This window comes from Microchirus variegatus (genome assembly GCF_963457635.1).
Source record: "Microchirus variegatus genome assembly, chromosome: 13".
In the NCBI taxonomy this organism is placed as follows: Eukaryota; Metazoa; Chordata; class Actinopteri; order Pleuronectiformes; family Soleidae; genus Microchirus; species Microchirus variegatus.
Genome location: NC_139814.1, coordinates 26,711,293 through 26,732,383, shown reverse-complemented (window position 1 = coordinate 26,732,383; position 21,091 = coordinate 26,711,293). Strand labels below are relative to the sequence as shown.

The window sequence follows — 21,091 nt, the reverse complement described above, 5'->3', positions numbered from 1 at the left end:
AAATTTTGAAAAAAAAAAAAAATGAAATCTTTTTTACAATTTTGAAAAAAAAATGAGAAAAAAAAATATTTGGAGAAAAAAAGTTTGGAGAAAAAATTAAAGTTTGAGAAAAAAAAAATTTGGAGAATCTTTTTTTTTGAGAAAAATTAAGTGATTTTTTTTTTTTAATTTTGAGAGAAAAAATAATTGAAAAAAACTGAGAGATGCTAATCGCGTTAGAAGGCTATTGCATGATTAGAAACCCCTTGAGAATCCAAAAATCATTATTTCTAATCTTGTCAATGTCTTGACTATATTATTTTCTATTCATTTTGCAACTCTTTTGATGAATAAAAGTCTGATTTTTAAAGGAAAACACACAACCAAAAATTGTACAGGCGATCCCAAACTTTTGAACAGTAGTGTAATGTTTACTCTGAACCTTCTGATCATTATTATTCCAGCCATTCACTCTAATTTAGATGGAGAATCACGAAGGAACCGCGTCAATATTAGAACTTAGTTGAATTTGTGAGCACAGAGAACAAAAAGAAAAGGTTCAGCTCAAAAACTCTTGATACGGATGGACATATATAATAATCCACCTCCAGGTGAATTGATCATGTGACAGAGTGAACCTCAGGTGGTGATACTGCTGTCAGACAGGAGAGCGACCACCTTACCATTGTGTTTATAAAGGCAAGGTCACTATTCTGTCTTCTGTCAACAAGGTGACCCTGCAGTTTGGCACCACAGACACTCGATGGAGTCGGTCAGAGTCAGTCCTGCGACTGCAGCACTAATAGCAGCTTTTGCTTTGGCGCTTTATTGATTTCCTATTAAACCTCCTCCACCTCTGTCATCTGTCATTCTCCACACGAGCGACAAACTTCTGCGTTTGTCTTTGACTCAAAACGCTGAGCTATTAACAAAAATGACAAAAAAAATCACAACCCCAAAATGTTAATTATACTGCTCGCTGCCGTTACCATTAACCTTTTCACAGCTGAATGCAAACAAACTATAACCGGCTGATACTTAGGCGTGTAATACAATAATGTCCTCCTGTACCGTAGTGGGAGGATGGAGCGTTTTTAAATCACGGCCGAGGCACCTCGGAGGCTCAGCTCGTAGGCAGCCTTCCCTCCAGTGAGGTAGTGTCTGCTGTTAGCCACTGATGCAGTCATTACGTCACCTCAGTCTGTGCTTTCTCGTGCGACCAAAGGCAGTGTCGGACCAGGAATGTAAATAGAGTTATTCTGAGGAGGAGGAGGAGGAGGAGGAGGAGGAGGAGGAGGAGGAGGCCTGGGTCACACAAACTCAAACTCTGAGGCTCAGCTGATCTTTTGTCATGTTGTGAATGGTGTCGTACACGCGCATCCCTGACGACATCGTAAAGGGGGGGAAAATAATGTTGTTTCGAGCCGATGGAATCAAAGGTTTGTGGATGTCGACAATGACGAGTGCAGCGGCAGGTTAATATTTGAACACGTCGCTGTTTGAAGCCTCTCCAGAGAGGCAGATATGTGATTATCAAACGGATGTCGGGCCGCATTTTTCAAAGTGGCAAATTTAGTGCGTTAAAAATATAATAAAATAACTAGAAATGGAATTATTTCGCCCATACCCACACCTAAAAGTGCATAAAAAGAGTGCACAGTAGTAGCTGTAACTGTTTGTCACCTCGGATGCATCAAAAATCAAAAAGATGCAAAATATTAGCGTTTGTTTCTCTTTGAAATAAGGTAAACACGTCGTATATACGACACACTCTCATCTGACAGTGTCTTTAAAGGAATATAAGAACTAGAAAATGCTATCAAACCTGTTTTTGAACAACGTGTTATACGATTAACAGACGGACAATGTTCCATGCATTCATAGATATAGATCTATGTAGAATGTGACGTCTTTTTTAGTGAAGCCGCAATAATTCCCATTTAAAATGAATGAATAAAGTTGGAGCAACTTGCTGAAGCATTTGGTTTATTCTTTGCAAAGAGACAGTCGAAAAGAAGAAAATAACATTTTGAGAATAAAAATTACAATTTTAAGAAAAAAAAATAAAATTTTGAGGAAAAAAATTGCAATTTTGGGAAAAAAAGTTACAATTTTGGGGGAAAAAGATTACAATTTTGAGAAAAGAAAGTACAATTTTGAAAAAAATAAATAAAATTTTGAGGAAAAAAATTGAGGAAAAAAATTAAGTTTGAGAAAAAAATTAAACATTTTGAGCATTTAACGTGTATTGCTGGTTTATTTTTTGGTGAAATGTTTCCAAACTTTAGGTCCGAGTTTTCGAGACTCTTCGTTTGTTTCCGCCATAACTTGTGTGTTCTTCTTCGCTTCCTTCCGGGATGTAAACAAGCAAGCAATACCGCCCCCTAGCACTTCCTGTAGCTAGTTGTGGACAGCTCGAGTGTGTGTTTGTTTACACTGCAGTTACAGATGAGCTTGAAGCGGCCGACGTGTGATTTACGTTGTTGACATAATCGATTATGTAGCTGTGAGCTGTAACTATGTTTGTTACCTCGGATGCATCAAAAATCAAAAAGATGCACAATATTAGCGGTTGTTTCTCTTTGAAATAAGACAAACGCGTCATATATATGACCCACGCTCATCTGACAGTGTCTTTAAAGGAATATAAGAACTAGAAAATACTATCAAACCTGTTTTTTTCTCAGTGTTTGAACCACGTGTTATGCGATTAACACACGGACAGATGTCCCATGCATTCATAGATATAGATCTATGTAGAATGTGATGTCTTTTTTTAGTGACGCTGCAATAATTCCAATTTAAAATGAATGAATAAAGTTGGAGCAAAAGCAACTTGCTGAAGCATTTTGGTTTATTCTTTGCAAAGAGAGAGTCGACACAAGACAAGACAACAGCTCAGAGGCACGTCCAAAGATGGCGCTGAGGATCATGGGAAAGTTTTTGCATAGTTATAGTGTTGTGGCTCTAAGAGAGTGTGTTTTCAGCTGCTTGACCTTGGTTTCCAGGCTCCAGCAGGTCTAGGATGTCTTGGTTTAGCGTTGTAGATATGTCTGATAAGAAGAATGTGCACCAGGGTCAAAGGTGACGTGTAGGAAGTGAGAGGAACTAAAAGCCTTAAAGTCACAAAGTGAAATGGTATGAAGTTACAAGAATGAGTAAATAACATCATAGAAAAATCATAGTAAACATCAGTATCATCACCATTCATTGATTAATAAGTAAACACCATTAGGAAAAATCATAGTAAACATCAGTATCATCACCATTCATTGATTAATAAGTAAACACCATTAAAAAATCATAAAAAAAATCATTCATGCATTATCCAATGCAGTCTCAAACATCATAAATACCAACATCATGCATTACAACATCACACACCGTCCGTCCGGTGTCAGAGAGTTATGCTCTGAAAGAAAATCAAAGATTACTGTCCACGCATGTCGTCCTCGTACTCGTCCCAGTGAGAGTCGCAGTCGCAACGAAGGTTGAAGCAGGAATCTCAGTTCAAATTAATTAATTAATCACATATAATCACAGAGTTCTTACAGCTTAAATATTGTATTAATCTGCTCCAAATCACACATTTGATCAGTGAAAGAGGTTTAATTACAATTCATTATAAACACTAGTATCGACAGTATGTCAAAGCAGCTTCGCCTGTAGTTCACCGATTACTGCCGTAAAGTACGCATTAACGTAAGTGAGTTAGCATTCGCTAAGCTAGCTTTGTCCATGATTTCCCGACCGATAGACGTACGACACAGACGTATTATGTACTTGCATCATATCCTTATTTTTTTAGGAAGAGCACTTTTGTTCAATGAATATAACACATTTTGACAGGAAAAAGAAGAAAATAAAATTTGGAGAATAAAAATTACAAGTTTGAGAACAAAAAAATTGCATTTTGAATTTTTTTTGCAAATTTTGAGAAAAAAACTTACAATTTTGAGAAAAAAAATAGAGAAAATAAAATAACATTTTAAAAAATTTTGAGAAAAAAACTTACAATTTTGAGAAAAAAAAAAATTAGAGAAAAAAATTACATTTTGAGAAAAAAAAAAGAGAAAAAATTAGACAATTTTTAGAAAAAAAAAATTGAACATTTTTTGAAAAAAAAATTAGACCATTTTTTGAAAAAAATGTTTTTTAGAAAATTTTGACATTTTTTTTACAATTTTTAGAAAAAAAATAAAATTTTGAGAAAAATTTTTTTTTGCAGAAATAAAATTTTTATAGAAAAAAAATTTAAGTTAGAGATAGCATTTAACGTGTTAACTGGTTTATTTTTTTTGGTGAAATGTTTCCATACTTTAGGTTGGAGTTTTTTCGAGACTCTTCGTTTGTTTCCGCAATACCGCCCCCTAGCACTTCCTGTAGCTAGTTGTGAGTAGCTACACTATAGAGTGTGTGTTTGTTTACACGGCAGTTACAGATGAGCTTGAAGCGGCCGACGCGTGATTTACAACAACAATAAAACGACGCATACACGCTTACATTTTAGTGTCGGTGAATTTGTGTCGTACGGTAAACTTTGACGCCCCCCGGTGTCGAAATGAGCGAGATGCCGAGCTTACACATCAAATCTCTGCCCAGGAGATTGACAGGGCAGCGAGGCGACAGCAGAAACGAATGCATACACGAATTGTCGTCATCGTTATCGGTGCATTTGAGAGGAGCGGTGAAATTTTCCTCGACAATGTTCCCGCTTGCTACTTGAAGAACGGCGCGTTTGCCGCTTAATTTAGGCGCGTCGTTTCCAAATTCAGCCAGTCTCAGACACGAATGTGTCGCACTGGAGACGACGAAGAAATCGATATCTTTGCCGTCGACGTTCAAAGTCACCGAAGGACAATTGAGGAACCCGTCTTTTTTGTATTGAGCAGAGACGCCTGCGACAGGTGCAGCTTTAGCCGCTAACTGTGTTTCGATGTCAGCGTCTGCAGCAAGCGTTTCTTCTTTGCATGAGCGTGCGTGTGCACGACCTGTCTCCGTCATGTCTCCTCCCTCTTCGCCGTCCAGTCGTGGCGGCAGCAATACAGGAAACATACCAAGGCTGTGAGGATGATCGGCACTCCTTCGCCCCCCTCTTGCACCGCCACTGTTCCGTCGACTCGTACAGTCTTTGGCCCGATGTCCTGTTCCTCCGCACGCAAAACAGCTTCCATAGCCGGTGGTGGCAGGCTGCCGATTTGCTCCCCCTTGATTATAATTCCTCTTTCGGCCTCGGTAACCCTGCCCCTTGGTGGTCTCCTCTTTGTGCATCCCGGAGAGGATCATGTTAGCGATGTTTTCTACCATTCTTTTCTCTTTCTCTGCCTCTTCCTCCTCCTTTTCCTTCCTCTCCCGCTCCTCGACGAGCAGCTCGGCGCTCGCCGCGTGTCGCGACAGCTCGGCGAGGCGCGCGCTTCTAAAATTCACGCACAAAGTTTTCAGCGCCTCTGCGACGTCCGAGCGGAGTCCGCCCAGAAACAGACAGCAGAGGTGGAATTCCCAGAATGTCATCTCCCCCTGCTCATAATCGTCAGGGCGTGGCAAGCCGCTGTGGCGGTCGTATAAGCCCACGAGACGAGTCAGGTACGCCTCGGCGCTCTCGTTCTTCCCTTGCACACAGTTCATCATCCCGCGATACGCCGCGTTTTCGTCGTCGTTCCAGTCGCCGCGTGTGCATCTTTCGCCGTCCATCAAGTACGGTAAGACTCTGCAAAGCCCAGCATCGCCCAATCGTGATTGTAACACACCTCTGATTTTGAACATTGGCGGTCTGAATTTGTTGCAGAAAATGATTAGATGTTCGGCGAAGGCCGCACCCCCTGCAGCTGGGTCGGGTAAACGCGTAACGGCTGCGTCAAAGTCATGTTGAGTCCAGGGGGGGTGAACCAGCAAAGGTGCATTTCTGTCCTGACCAGCCACTTCCTCATCCACGTACACCGGAGGGAGTGCCCTTTGGAGTTGGAGTTGAGGTTGGGGTTGGAGTTCGGGTTGGGGTGGAGGTTGGGGTTGGGGTTGGGGTTGGAGTTGGAGTTGGAGTTGGAGTTGGAGTTGGGGTTGGGGTGGAGGTTGGGATTGGGGTTGAGGTTGGGATTGAGGTTGGGGTTGGGGTTGGAGTTGGGGTTGGGGTTGGAGTTGGAGTTGGAGTTGGGGTTGGGGTGGAGGTTGGGATTGGGGTTGAGGTTGGGATTGAGGTTGGGGTTGGGGTTGGGGTTGGAGTTGGGGTTGGGGTTGGAGTTCGGGTTGGGGTGGAGGTTGGGGTTGGGGTTGGGGTTGGAGTTGGAGTTGGGGTGGAGGTTGGGGTTGGGGTTGGGGTTGGAGTTGGAGTTGGAGTTGGGGTTGGGGTTGGGGTTGGAGTTCGGGTTGGGGTGGAGGTTGGGGTTGGGGTTGGGGTTGGAGTTGGAGTTGGAGTTGGGGTTGGGGTGGAGGTTGGGATTGGGGTTGAGGTTGGGATTGAGGTTGGGGTTGGGGTTGGGGTTGGAGTTGGGGTTGGGGTTGGAGTTGGAGTTGGAGTTGGAGTTGGGGTTGGGGTGGAGGTTGGGATTGGGGTTGGGGTTGGGGTTGGGGTTGGAGTTGGGGTTGGGGTTGGAGTTCGGGTTGGGGTGGAGGTTGGAGTTGGGGTTGGGGTTGGGGTTGGGGTTGGAGTTGGAGTTGGAGTTGGGGTTGGAGTTGGGGTGGATGTGGAGGTGAACGGGAGTCGAGGTTGGGGTCCAGCAGCGGACTCTGAGGATAAAGTGTAGAAGAGCCAGGCTGCGAGTGTGTGTACTCAAACAGTGCATCATCATCATCATCATCCCACTCAACTTCTTCATCGACTTTTTCTACTGCTCTCGTTTCAGCTTCGGTTCTCCACATATTCAGTATCTCCATTTGGTTCGTTATATCCCACAGTCCCATGAGTTCTTCTCTTTTTTCCTCGATGTCGTACTCCAACAGCTTAATTCTGATCAAGCTAAATGAACCCTCTTGAGGAAACCCATATTCAGTGCTCCAGTGGTGCAGTAGACTCAAGCTTTTCCATCCCCATTTCTCCCTCATGACGTCCATCGGCCCTTCAGGTTCGGACGCCTCAGACTTTTTGCTGGGTCTGTTTCCCATGTTCCTTTTCCGCCCGGTTCAAATGAACAAAAGAACTTCAGAATTAAATCCAGACACTTAGAAAATGCCCTCTTCACGTTGGCAGGATCCCAGCGGTGACGATCAGGGATTTCCCCAGGTCGGCCCTCCTTCGTCTCTTAGGTTGGAGGTTGAGATGATGAAGTTGGAGCAAAAGCAACTTGCTGAAACATCGGTTTGTTCTTTGCGAAGAGAGAGTCGACACAAGACAACAGCTCAGAGGCGAGTCCAGGATGGCTCTGAGGATCATGGGAAAGCACAGTTATAGTGATGTGGCTCTAAGAGAGAGAGTGTGTGTGAGTGTGTGAGTGTGTGAGTGTGTGTGTGTGCAGCTGCTTGACCTTGGTTCCCGGGCTCTAGCAGGTCTGTTAACCACTTTTGTTTGGGTAAAGATGTCTGATGAGAAAACTTATGTGCACCAGGGTCAAAGGTGATGTGTAGGGAGTCACAACGTGAAATGGTACAAAGTTACAGGAATGAGTATGTTGAGATAAGTGAACATCTGTGGTTCATGTGTTCATGTGTACGGATCACACCCCAAATTGAATCACTTGTTGCTGGTTTCATTGCGGACGTTTCCTGAAAATTTCATCCAAATCCGTTTGTGACTTTTTGCGTTTTGTTGCTGACTGACAGACAGACAGACAGACTCTGGCAATACATAACAAAACTGACTTTAAATTCAGAATTCTGACTTGAATTTTGAGTTTAAACTCTGAATTCTGACTTTATTCTCAGAATTCTGACTTGAATTCTGACTTTAAACTCAGAATTCTGACTTTAAACGCAAAATTCTGATTTATTCTCAGAATTCTCACTTAAATTTTGACTTTAAACCCAGAATTCTGTCTTTATTCTCAGAATTCTGTCTTTATTCTCAGAATCCTCACTTTAAACATAGAAATCTGACTTGAATTCTGACTTTAAAAACTCTGAATTCTGTCTTTATTCTCAGAATTCTCACTTTAAACTCAGAATTCTCACTTGAATTCTGAATTTGAACTGAATTCTGACTTTAAACACAGAATTCTCACTTTAAACTCAGAATTCTCACTTTATTCTCAGAGTTTTAAGTCAGAATTCTGTCTTAATTCTCAGACTTTAAACACAGAATTCTGTCTTTATTCTCAGAGTTTAAAGTCAGAATTCTGAGAATAAACTCAGAACGGAAATATTGTTGTCCTGTAATAAATGTGTGTGAATATTCCTTGACAGAAGAGTTTCTAGCGTCATAAGAGCGAGTCCTGTGAGTGACACTGCTGCTCATGTAATGTTTCCAGATTATTACAAAAACTATCTAAGAGCCATAAATTGGGTGAAAAACAAGCACTTTTTTATTGATATAACTCAGAATGGTGTAATTCCCCTGTAAGATTACACTGTGGCCTGTCTGTGGCCACTGCTGCCCTGAGGCCATCTACTGGACCAATTACCAAAGTTTTTCTAAGTGCTGTTCACGTACACACACACAGTTATAAACACAGGGCCCAAGTCGAAAAGTACCAGAATTCATCTTTAATTTAGAGCTGGTGAAGCGTGACAATCTGAGTGACAGCTAGATAAATGTAAACTGTAGTAGAAACATGTCATTAACCCTGATTTAATTGTCTTCTTCTTCTTTCTAATATTTTAAGCAATTAATAAAAATTACATCTCTTGTTTCTTTGATAGTAGAAATTCACTCACTTCTACAATTTAAAAAAATTACAAAACACTTTTGTGTCCAATTTTAAATGACAAACTATAGTATGAGTTTTTTTGTCAAATTTTGTACAATATATTTTTTCGACTTTTTTTTGTCAAATTTTGGATCAATTTTTTTTTTTACTTTTGTTTGTCAAATTTTGGACTAACATGTTTTTGTGACTTTTGTCAAATTTTGGACAATATTTTTTGTGTGACTTTTTTGTGAAATGTTGAATGACATATGATAATATGACTTCTTTGTCACATTTTGTACAATATATATTTTTTTACCTTTTTTGGTCAAATTTTTTGTCAAATTTGGACCACATTTTTTTTGTGACTTTTTTTGTCAAATTTTGGACAAATGTGTTTGTGACTTTTTGTCACATTTTGAACGACATACTAAAGTATGACTTTTTTTGTCAAATTTTGTAAAAAAAAAATCAAACATTTGTAAAAAAAAAAATCAAATTTTGTAAAAAAAAAATACAATTTTGTAAATAAAAATTAACATTTTGTAAAAAAAAAAATCGTTGTGAACAAAAAATTGTGGACAAAATTCTTTGTCAAATTTTTGTATAATATAAAAAATTCAACTTTTGAAAAAAAAATTCAACTTTTGAAAAAAAAATTCAACTTTTGAAAAAAAAATTCAACTTTTGAAAAAAAAATTCAACTTTTGAAAAAAAAAATACATTTTGTAAAAAAATAATCAAATTTTGTAAAAAAAAAATCGTTGTGAACAAAAAATTGTGGACAAAATTCTTTGTCAAATTTTTGTATACCGCAAAAATGCTGTTAAATGTCTGAAATTCGGTGCTAAAACTGAGCCAAACCTGTTAGACCCATTAGACATTAGACAGACGAATGTTCCTTGCATTTATAAATCAAATCTGACCTTTTTTAGTGAGTAAAACAAATCCTGCAGTTCCACTTCACAAAAACACGCAGATCTGCACTTTGACCCCGTGTTCCACTGCGTCCATTCACACCATCCTGTCACACACACGTTAATCACCGTTTTCTGTTGCGTTCAGGGTTTGCTGACGTCCGGAGTGGAGTTTGAGTCTCTGCCCGCTGCACTGTCCCTGCCTGCAGAGTCTGGCCTGTACCCCGTCACCCTGGTGGGGGTCCCACGCACGGCCGGCAACATCACAGTCAACGGTAAATTCAGCTCCAGAGCCGGTTTAAACACAAACAAACAGAACTCGGTCTGATCTGTGTGTGTGTGTATGTGTTTATTCTGATGTCTTTAAACCCCAGGTTACCACACGTCGGTGTTCGGCGTCACCAGCGACTGTCTGCTGGAAGCTCTGGCTTCTGTGAAGACCGGCGGCTGCCTGGTGGAGGTCATTCCCTCGCTGCCTCGCCTGCAGCTCAGCACGTCCTTACCGCGGTGTGTGACACTGTAACGCTATCAAAGCTGTTGTTCATCAGCTGTTAGCTCCATATTTGTAATAATAATATCATAATTAGTTATAATATAAACATAACAAGCCCGTGTACAGAACAGGACATGATTTAAGTATTTAAGTATAAGTATTTCCGTTCTGACTTTATTCTCAGAAATCTGACTTTCAACTCTGAGAATAAAGTCAGAATTCTGTGTTTAAATTCAGAATTGTGAGTTTAAAGTCAGAATTCTCAGAATAAAGTCAGAATTCAAGTCAGAATTGTGAGTTTAAAGTCAGGATTCTGAGAATAAAGTCAGAATTCAAGTCAGAATTCTGAGTTTAAAGTCAGGATTCTGAGAATAAAGTCAGAATTCAAGTCAGAATTCTGAGTTTAAAGTCAGGATTCTGAGAATAAACTCAGAATTCTGACTTTATATTCAGAATTCTGAAAATAAAATGAGAATTCTGTGTTTAAAGTCAGAATTCCCAGAATAAAGTCAGAATTCTGAGTTTACACATAATTCAAGTCAGAATTCTGTGTTTAAATTCAGAATTGTGAGTTTAAAGTCAGAATTCTCAGAATAAAGTCAGAATTCTGAGTTTAAAGTCAGGATTCTGAGAATTAACTCAGAATTCTGACTTTATATTCAGAATTCTGAAAATAAAATGAGAATTCTGTGTTTAAAGTCAGAATTCCCAGAATAAAGTCAGAATTCTGAGTTTACACATAATTCAAGTCAGAATTCTGTGTTTAAATTCAGAATTCTGAGTTTAAAGTCAGAATTCTCAGAATAAAGTCAGAATTCAAGTCAGAATTGTGAGTTTAAAGTCAGGATTCTCAGAATAAAGTCAGAATTCAAGTCAGAATTCTGAGTTTAAAGTCAGGATTCTGAGAATAAACTCAGAATTCTGACTTTATATTCAGAATTCTGAAAATAAAATGAGAATTCTGTGTTTAAAGTCAGAATTCCCAGAATAAAGTCAGAATTCTGAGTTTACACATAATTCAAGTCAGAATTCTGTGTTTAAATTCAGAATTGTGAGTTTAAAGTCAGAATTCTCAGAATAAAGTCAGAATTCAAGTCAGAATTCTGAGTTTAAAGTCAGGATTCTGAGAATTAACTCAGAATCCTGACTTTATATTCAGAATTCTGAAAATAAAATGAGAATTCTGTGTTTAAAGTCAGAATTCCCAGAATAAAGTCAGAATTCTGAGTTTACACATAATTCAAGTCAGAATTCTGTGTTTAAATTCAGAATTGTGAGTTTAAAGTCAGAATTCTCAGAATAAAGTCAGAATTCAAGTCAGAATTCTGAGTTTAAAGTCAGGATTCTGAGAATAAACTCAGAATTCTGACTTCATATTCAGAATTCTGACTTGAATTATGTGTAAACTCAGAATTCTGACTTTATTCTGGGAATTCTGACTTTAAACACAGAATTCTCATTTTATTTTCAGAATTCTGAATATAAAGTCAGAATTCTGAGTTTATTCCCAGAATTCCCAGAATAAAGTCAGAATTCTGAGTTTACACATAATTCAAGTCAGAATTCTGTGTTTAAATTCAGAATTGTGAGTTTAAAGTCAGAATTCTCAGAATTCAAGTCAGAATTCTGAGTTTAAAGTCAGAATAGAGTTTAATAGTTTAATACTTTAAGTCTTTTAAAATCAAGTGAAATCATTTGTGAATTGATAAATTCCCATTGGTAAAAATTCTGGAACTCACTTCTAAGATTGTCAGCACCAAAGGTGAGTTAGTTAGTTAATTAGTGAAATTGATAAATTCCCCTTGGTAAAAAGCATGTAAGGCCAATACTGTACTAATATGTGTTCTGAAACGGTTAATAATGATGAAAAAGTAAAATATCATGTGTTTCTTGGGGACTCTCACTTGAGCTTTTGTCTCAGAGTCAGAGTAAGAGGAGCTTCACTCACTGAACATTAGCTTTAATTATTTATTCAAGACTCAACACGTGGAGATGTGGAGACGATTCTTATTCTTGTTCTTATTCATGTTCCAGGTCGGCACACACGCCTCAGCCCATGTCCAAAGAGGAAGTGTCCAGCTCTGTGTCCGTCCAGCTTTTCAACGGAGAGACGCAGCAGCTCACCATCACTCTGGAGAACATCGGGTCTGAGGACATCGAGACTCTGGAGCTCACATCCAAGACCGTCAGCACCAAAGGTGAGTTAGTTAATTAGTTAGTTCGTTAGTGGAGACCCCCTACTCATTTTACAGATTAATAATAACGATATTCTCCCACATTTATTACAGAAGAGAATTAGGGACACACAAAGAAAAACATATTTAAATTTTTTTTCTGGCATTTCTCTGCATTTTCTGGTGTTTTCTGGCATTTTCCCTGTATTTTGTGGCATTTTCTGGACCAAAGTACTCGTTTAATCGAGAAAATAATCAACATTTTTCTGGCATTTTCCCTGCTTTTTTTTTTGCATTGTCATCTTCTAGCATTTTCTGACATTTCCCCTCTATTTTCTGACATTTCCCTGCATATTCCCTGCATTTTCCGGCAGTTTCTAGCATTTTCCCTGTATTTTCTGGTATTTACCCTGTACTTTCTTGCATTTTCTGGACCAAAGTACTCGTTTAATTGAGAAAATAATCGCCAGATTCATCGATGATGAAAAGAATCGATTAAGTTGCAACCCTAACTGTAATTTCTCGTGATCTCAGTTGATGCTATGCTGAGATTATTGAGATTAGGATTCACATTCAACTACTAGAATATCAGGAAAATTGGGCCTCTGGCATGTATTTTCTGACATTTGCTGTTATTTCACGTGTGAACAATGTCAGCAGGAGAGTTCAGGTTCAGGTTCAGGTTCAGGTTCAGGTTCAGGTTCAGGTTCAGGTTCAGGTTCAGGTTCAGGAGTGGAGTCTTGGTGGAGAGCATGCAGTTGAAGCAGATGTCTGCAGATGTTTTTGCTGCTGTATTCTCACGTGGTCTCATTATTCTCAGGGAAACGTCTGGACTGGTCATGCGTGTTATAAGAGCGTGCAGATTACACACGCCTTCATTTAATTTACATGTTAAGTCGTCCGCTCCACGTTACGCTTGAGTAAGAAGCGTCCGCGGCTCCTTATCTGGACGCCGCCCGTTCGTCAGCTACAGCAACAATTAGTTTACTCCGTCTCTTTATTCCCCTGCTCAACCTTTAGCCTGTTAGCTGCTGTCAATCACACACAGGAAGTGACATCGCCCTCCAGCAGCAGGCAGGAAAACAAGTCATGCATTTTTTCCCCAAAATGAAGTCATGGAGTCAAATTTGCAGTCTGGCAATACTGCAAAATCACCCATGAGCTCGATTATTAATCAATTAGTAAATTAATCATTCATTAATTTGATAATCAATTAATTGGTAATTGGCATTTTCTGGTATTTTCCTTGCATTTTCCCTCAATTTTCCCTGTATTTTCAGGCATTTTCTGGTATTTTCAGGCATTTTCTGTCATTTTTCCTGTATATATGGCGTTTTCCCATGCATTTTCTGGTATTTTCCTTGCATTTTCCCTCAATTTTCCCTGTATTTTCAGGCATTTTCTGGTATTTTCAGGCATTTTCTGTCATTTTTCCTGCATTTTCCCTGCATATATGGCATTTTCCGGTATTTTCCTTGCATTTTCCCTTCATTTTCCCTGTATTTTCAGGCATTTTCTGGCATTTTCCCTGCATATATGGCGTTTTCCCATGCATTTTCTGGTATTTTCCTTGCATTTTCCCTCAATTTTACCTGTATTTTCAGCCACTTTCTGGTATTTTCAGGCAATTTCTGTCATTTTTCTTGCATTTTCCCTGCATATATGGCTTTTTCCGGTATTTTCCTTGCATTTTCCCTTCATTTTCCCTTCATTTTCCCTGTATTTTCTGGCATTTTTCCTGCATTTTCCCTGCATATATGGCGTTTTCCCATGCATTTTCTGGTATTTTCCCTATATTTTCAGGCATTTTCTGGTATTTTCAGGCATTTTCTGTCATTTTTCCTGCATTTTCCCTGCATATATGGCATTTTCCGGTATTTTCCTTGCATTTTCCCTTCATTTTCCCTGTATTTTCATGCATTTTTCTGGCATTTTCCTGCGTTTTCCCTGCATATATGGCGTTTCCCTATGCATTTTTGGCTTTTTCTGGTATTTTCCTTGCATTTTCCCTCAATTTTCCCTGTATTTTCAGACATTTTCTGGTATTTTCACGCATTTTCACGCATTTTCCCTTCATATATGGCATTTTCCGGTATTTTCCCTGTACTTTCTGGCATTTTCTGTAATTTTTCCTGCATTTTCCCTGCATATATGGCATTTTCCGGTATTTTCCTTGCATTTTCCCTTCATTTTCCCTGTATTTTCAGGCATTTTCTGGCATTTTCCCTGCATATATGGCGTTTTCCCATGCATTTTCTGGTATTTTCCTTGCATTTTCCCTCAATTTTACCTGTATTTTCAGCCACTTTCTGGTATTTTCAGGCAATTTCTGTCATTTTTCTTGCATTTTCCCTGCATATATGGCTTTTTCCGGTATTTTCCTTGCATTTTCCCTTCATTTTCCCTTCATTTTCCCTGTATTTTCTGGCATTTTTCCTGCATTTTCCCTGCATATATGGCGTTTTCCCATGCATTTTCTGGTATTTTCCCTATATTTTCAGGCATTTTCTGGTATTTTCAGGCATTTTCTGTCATTTTTCCTGCATTTTCCCTGCATATATGGCATTTTCCGGTATTTTCCTTGCATTTTCCCTTCATTTTCCCTGTATTTTCATGCATTTTTCTGGCATTTTCCTGCGTTTTCCCTGCATATATGGCGTTTCCCTATGCATTTTTGGCTTTTTCTGGTATTTTCCTTGCATTTTCCCTCAATTTTCCCTGTATTTTCAGACATTTTCTGGTATTTTCACGCATTTTCACGCATTTTCCCTTCATATATGGCATTTTCCGGTATTTTCCCTGTACTTTCTGGCATTTTCGGGCATTTTTCCTGCATTGTCCCTGCATATATGGCATTTTCCCATGCATTTTTGGCATTTTTTTGACATTTTCTGGTATTTCTCTTGCATTTTCACTTTGATGTCAATCTTCGACTGTGAGGACAAAATGTCTAAATGTTTTAAGTGACGATGTCGTCAATAATCCCAGATTATAAAAGTACAGATGTGTCGTTTGGGCTCCAGAGAAGCTTTGATCGTCCTGTAGATAGATTTGCTGCATCTCTGGGAGAAGAAAAAAGGAGGATAAATGTTTCAGGAGAACCATTGTCACTTGTTGATGATCATTAGCATGTTCTGTTGTGTTCTGCAGCCACTCTGCTGCTGCTGGTGCGTTTCCTCACAAGTTTTTCCTACAAACTTATTGGCAAATAGCCAAAGTCTAATGTAACGCAGAGTCTTTTTGTGCGAATGCTTTAACGTGTCGGAGAATGAGCGTTCTTTCAGGCGGAGCGTACACGATGCAGCGTGACTTGCTAATTGTGTTGCAGGGCCATTGATCATCTGCTTCTTTTTTGTTGTTGTTGCCATTATTTATGAAACCACTGCAGTGATTTTAATCATAATAATAAGACCAGCCCTGGAAAAAAAAGAAAGGACCACATTTTAATGAATTGGTGTTTTACAGCATTATTTATGAATAATACACTAGCGTTCAAAAGTTTGGGCTCACTCAGGCCTCTATAGAGTGTATTTCTGATTCATTTAATAACAAAAAGTGCTTTTCCTTCAAAAATAAGGACATAAAATGTTTTTTCTCAAAATTGTAAATTCTTTCTAAAAATTTTTTACTCAAAAAACATTTCCAAAAAAATTTTTCTCAACGTTTTTTGTCACAAAATGTTAAGTTTTTTTCTCAAATTTATTTTTTTTTCTCAAATTTAATTTTTTTCTCTAATTTCTTTTTTCCCCTCAAATTTCATTTTTTTTCTCAAAAAAACATTTTCAAAAATTTTTTTCCTCAACATTTTTTGTCTCAAAATTTTTCTCACAAATTTTACGTTTTTTTCTCATATTTTATTTTTTTTCCCTCAAATTTAATTTTTTTCCTCAAATTTAAATTTTTTCTCACAATTGTAATTTTTTCTCAAAGATTTAATATCTTAAAATTTCATTTTTTGTTCCTCAAAATGTGTTATATTGATTGAAAAAAAGTGCTTTTCCTTCAAAAATAAGGACATTTCTCTTACCCCCTCCTTTGTAACCTCAGAGTGACTGTCAATAAAGTTTTGACGAGGGGTTCCTCTTCCTCTCTGCAGCCCACAACCCCCCCCCCCACACACACACACACACACAGTATGGGAACCTGAATGAATAAAAGATGACGATCCACGACACCAAACAAAACATTCGTCTTCTTGAAACATGAGATAGCAGCTCTGTTTCTCTAAAGTAAATATGTATTCATTAAAAAAAAAACTTTATATAGATAAGAAAGAATAAACTCCAAACACTTTTACATTAAAGTTATCTGTGAAGAGCAGAAAGTAAAGTTTTTATTGTACATCGCTGTTGTTTTGTCCTCTAAACACAGCAGGAATAATAATAATGATAAAAGTATCAATATCTCAAGTTTTATCCTCACAAGTGAAGCTGGTCTTTTATCACTTTACTGATAATGCACTGTTTTGTTTTTTATTTACATGTCTGTGCTGTTGTTTTTTTAGTGATAGTTAATAAAGTGATAGTTAAAACTCGTTTATGTCATTCTAATTGTGTCAGAAATTGACGTTTCTGTTGGATATAATTAGGGTTCGAGCACGACTGTGCAAGCAAAACACTGTGCCGTTTTTGTGACTTTTAGTTTAGTTCAGTTTAGTCCAGATATATTAATGCCGTGTACACTCCTCGACAGTCTCCACCTGTTGTTGCACAATGCAAATGAATTCCGTGTTTGTTCTCCTCTTTTTCCCTTTCTGCTTTCATGCTTTTTGCGTTCACTTTTTAAAGTAGAGAGTTATTCACAAAATCTTCGTATCCCTATAGAATATTATTTTAGAGGCCGTGTGTGTGTGTGTGTGTCATAAACTGTTGTTGTTGTTGTTCTTACACCTGAACCTGCATCGTCCTCCATCTGCCGTAAGCATCTGTTAAAATCTGCTGACGTCGCTGCTCGTGCGTTTCATCAGAGATTAGAGCAGCAGACGGCACAGTGTTAATTTTTATATATATATATATAAAACTATATATATATATATATATATATATATATATATTCAGGTGATGTGGCTTTCACCTGCTGCTGCTGGGTTTGAAGTGGATGCAGCTGAGGCAGAAATTGCCAGGTGGAGCGAGCGTCACCGAACGTCCTTCAAACGCTCGACGCCAATCAGGCGACTTTGTTTCACCGGAAAAGCACATTTAGGAACGTAAATTTACCTAAGTTTTAGGCATTTAGCGACTGGAGTTGATGCGTACGTGTCTACTTTTTCTTCCTTCTTCTCTCTGCATTAACTTTACTGACAGATAGATGGTCCGAGTCAGGAATACCAGCGGCCGAAAAGGCTCCTGGTACGACTGTGTGCGAAAAACCTATTGTTAATCCTTCAGATTGTTATTCTATCCGTGTCTTTGCGGTCATTTTCGAGGGCGTTAACGTGCATAAAAACTCTTGACACTTGGCTTGGAGGTCAGGTCTGGCAAAAGTGTGCGATATTGGGAAAAGTTCCCGGAACTGCGCGTTGCTCAAGGGCTCTATAGCGCCCCCAATGTGAATGAGTTTCATTGAATTTCCCGAAACTTGGTGGGAATTCGTTATACACCGAAACGAATAAAAAAGTCGACCGAAACCATGGCCTCAACTCAACAGGAAGTCGGTTAATTTGGATTTTTTTTGGCGTCCATTTTGGCGATTTGCACCCTACGTAAATGAGCGTTTGTTTGTCGTACCGACATAAAAAACACGCCAAATTTGTACTCGACATATCAAAGGTGAAAAGTTGGCGACAAGGTTTAGTGTATTCAAAACGGCGTGGTCACAGTGAATTTCGACGATTCACCACAAAATAGGAAGTGCCCTATGATTTTGGCGTACGTTGAGTTCCACCGAATTTCCTGAAACTTGGTGAGAAGATGTTATCGACCAAGACGAACAAAAAAGTCGACTGTAACCAAGGCCTCAACTCAACAGGAAGTTGGCCATTTTGATTTTTTTTTGGTGTTCATTTTGGTGATTTGCACCCTACGTAAATGAGCAAATTCAAGCGTGTTGTCGTACTGACATAAAAGAACACGCCAATTTGTACTCAACACATCAAAGGTGAAATGTTATCGAAAGGTTTTGCGGATTCATAACGGCTTGGCCACGGCAACCCTCTGCATTTTTGCCAAATTTCGACCATTTGCCACGAAACAGGAAGTGACCAATGACTTCGACATACGTTGAGTTCCACCAAATTTTCCGAAACTTGGTGGGAAGATGTTCTAGACCGAGAAGAACAATAAAGTCGACCGTAACCATGGCCTCAAATCAACAGGAAGTCGGTTAATTTGGATTTTTTTGGCGTCCATTTTGGCAATTTACCCCTACGTAAATGAGTGCATTGTTTGTCGTACCGACATAAAAAACACGCCAATTTGTACTCGACACATCAAAGTTTTTCTGTATTCAAAACGGCGTGCTCACAGTGAATTTCGACCATTCGCCACAAAACAGGAAGTGCCCTACAATTTTGGCACATGTTGAGTTCTACCGAATTTCCTGAAACTTGGTAGGAAGATGTGATCGACCAAGACGAACAAAAAAGTCGACAGTAACCATTGCCTCAACTCAACAGGAAGTCGGCCATTTGACATTTTTTGGCATCCAATTTGGCGAGTCGCACCAAACGTAAATGAGCGAACTTGTTTTTGAGATTTATCGTACCGACATTAAAAAAAAATAAAAACACGCCAATTTGTACTAGACAAATCAAAGGTGAAAAGTTATCGAAAGGTTTTGCCGATTCAAACCGGCCTGGCCATCGCAACTCTCGTCGTTTTGGTGAATTTCGACCATTCGCTACGAAACAGGAAGTGACCTATGACTTCTGCATACGAATCTCCACCGAGTTCCACCGAATCTCCCGAAACTTGGTGGAAAGATGTTATAGACCGTGACGAATAAAAAAATCGACCGTAACCATGGCCTGAACTCAACAGGAAGTCGACCATTTTTTAATTTTGCCCTCCATTTTGGCGATTTGCAGCCTACGTAAATGAGTGAGACGCATCTAAGTTGAAAAGTTGTTGAAAGGTTTTGTGGATTCAGAGAACCGCTGCACTCCCCCGACTTACGTGGGGGATGCGAGGGCCCTGTGGTTTATTTTACAATGCAGTTTTTGTTTTTACAACAACAACATATTGTTTTGTGCGGTTTTCTCTCTGCAGAGAAAGTGTTCGGGGAGTTTCTGAGCTGGGATCTGGAGGAGGCTTTGTCTCACCTGCCCCTCAAGCAGGGCCAGGCCGTGACGCTGACTGTCAACATTAAAGTCAAGCTGGACTTCTCGGGCCAGGAGAACCTGCTGCAGGACCTCAACGACGGTGAGTTCTGAGCGTCAGTGAAAAAGCTGACAGCGCCTGCAGCGTCTGTCAGAGCAAACATGCTGAGCTCAAAAAAATGTTGCCCTCAGCTCAGAATACACTGACGCTGTCACCTGTAAACTTTGCCTTGTTAACTCTGCAGGTCTAACACTTTTTCGCAAATGAGTGATACGTTTATTTTTGATTTTTTTACACGTAATTTTGCATAATTGCAAATTACATTTAAGCATTTAGGAGACGCTCTTTAAGAGCAAGTGACACATGCTGGCAGGAGTGTGTCCTCAGTGACGAGTGGACCTGGGGCTGGAGCTCAGATGACTTATGATCTATGACTGAGCTTCTGCTGCTGCAGCACAACTGACTAACACTCAACTTCACCACTGTGTCCTTCACGGATGCTACTTTTAGTACGTTTCACTGTCTTTATTCAAAGCCAGAGTCGTGAGCAGGAACTTGGGGTTAGGTGTCATGCCTTAAGGATTGATTGGCAAGAGTTGTAGACTTTCACAGTTGGGTACTCGAGTCAATCTTATGCACAAACACGATTCGCCTCGAAGGGCTCGAAGTAACTGCCTCTACATCGAATGAGGAGAAAACTGCACAAAAACCCTTTGTACGGGGGGAAAACTTGGAGAAACTTCTGCAAGAAGATCAGCAGATTACACACAAAACATCACGTTTACAGAGTGGAAACTTATAAAATACGACTAATATCGTCTACTGTTGGTGTCGCCAGTCTTGTAAAGTGATACGTTGAAGGAAAACATGCCAACAATGACTTTTTAAAAAGTTAGAAAAGCTTGCCATGTTTGTTAAAAACTGCAAACGTTACTAATATTACTTCATTTTTTACCAGTTTCTCAGCTGCTAACATGTCACGACTACATCTCAGTGGTTAATAACTGACTTTATCCAGCTGTCAAGGTCTGATCCAAAGGTTTTGACCACGTTAACTGTATAAAAGTTAGAGTCGGCAGAGTCTTCAGGTCCAGGAAGTGAAACCAAAAAGTGGACGTGTCTTAAACCTCGTTTCTCTTCTCTTGAATGGCCGTCAGGGGCCCAGTTGCAAAGAGAAATCATGTTTTGTATGCAAGTCACTGAGTGAAAATTAAACCACTTTATACTAACGGTGTCCTACAGGGTTATTGGAGGACATCACACTACTTTTTTGTAGGAAACCAAGGTCCATGAAGGCAGGAAAATATGGTTCCTTACCCATCTGTGAGAAAATATACGTTTTAGAACTGAGTTTCCCAATCCTGATCCTCAGGGACCACTGACCTGCATCTTTTAGATGATAAGTTGATTTGCTTTTGAGATATTACTGTACAGTAGGTGCAGAAGACGACTGCACCATATTATGTGAAGTGGCTGCATCTCTGTGATCTGATTGGCTGCG

The 21,091-nt window shown here is 39.3% G+C and overlaps 1 protein-coding gene across 3 annotated transcripts in view; it reads left to right on the top strand.

The window, feature by feature from the left end:
• Positions 1 to 21,091, top strand: part of trappc9 (trafficking protein particle complex subunit 9) — a 213,826-nt gene that overhangs the window by 40,346 nt on the left and 152,389 nt on the right. For all 3 annotated transcript variants that reach the window (XM_083899962.1, XM_083899963.1, XM_083899964.1), the window contains exons 12-15: positions 9,816 to 9,942; positions 10,042 to 10,174; positions 12,195 to 12,358; positions 19,540 to 19,692. In XM_083899962.1, the coding sequence (XP_083756088.1) occupies positions 9,816 to 9,942; positions 10,042 to 10,174; positions 12,195 to 12,358; positions 19,540 to 19,692 (577 nt within the window). The remainder of the gene's footprint in view (positions 1 to 9,815; positions 9,943 to 10,041; positions 10,175 to 12,194; positions 12,359 to 19,539; positions 19,693 to 21,091) is intronic.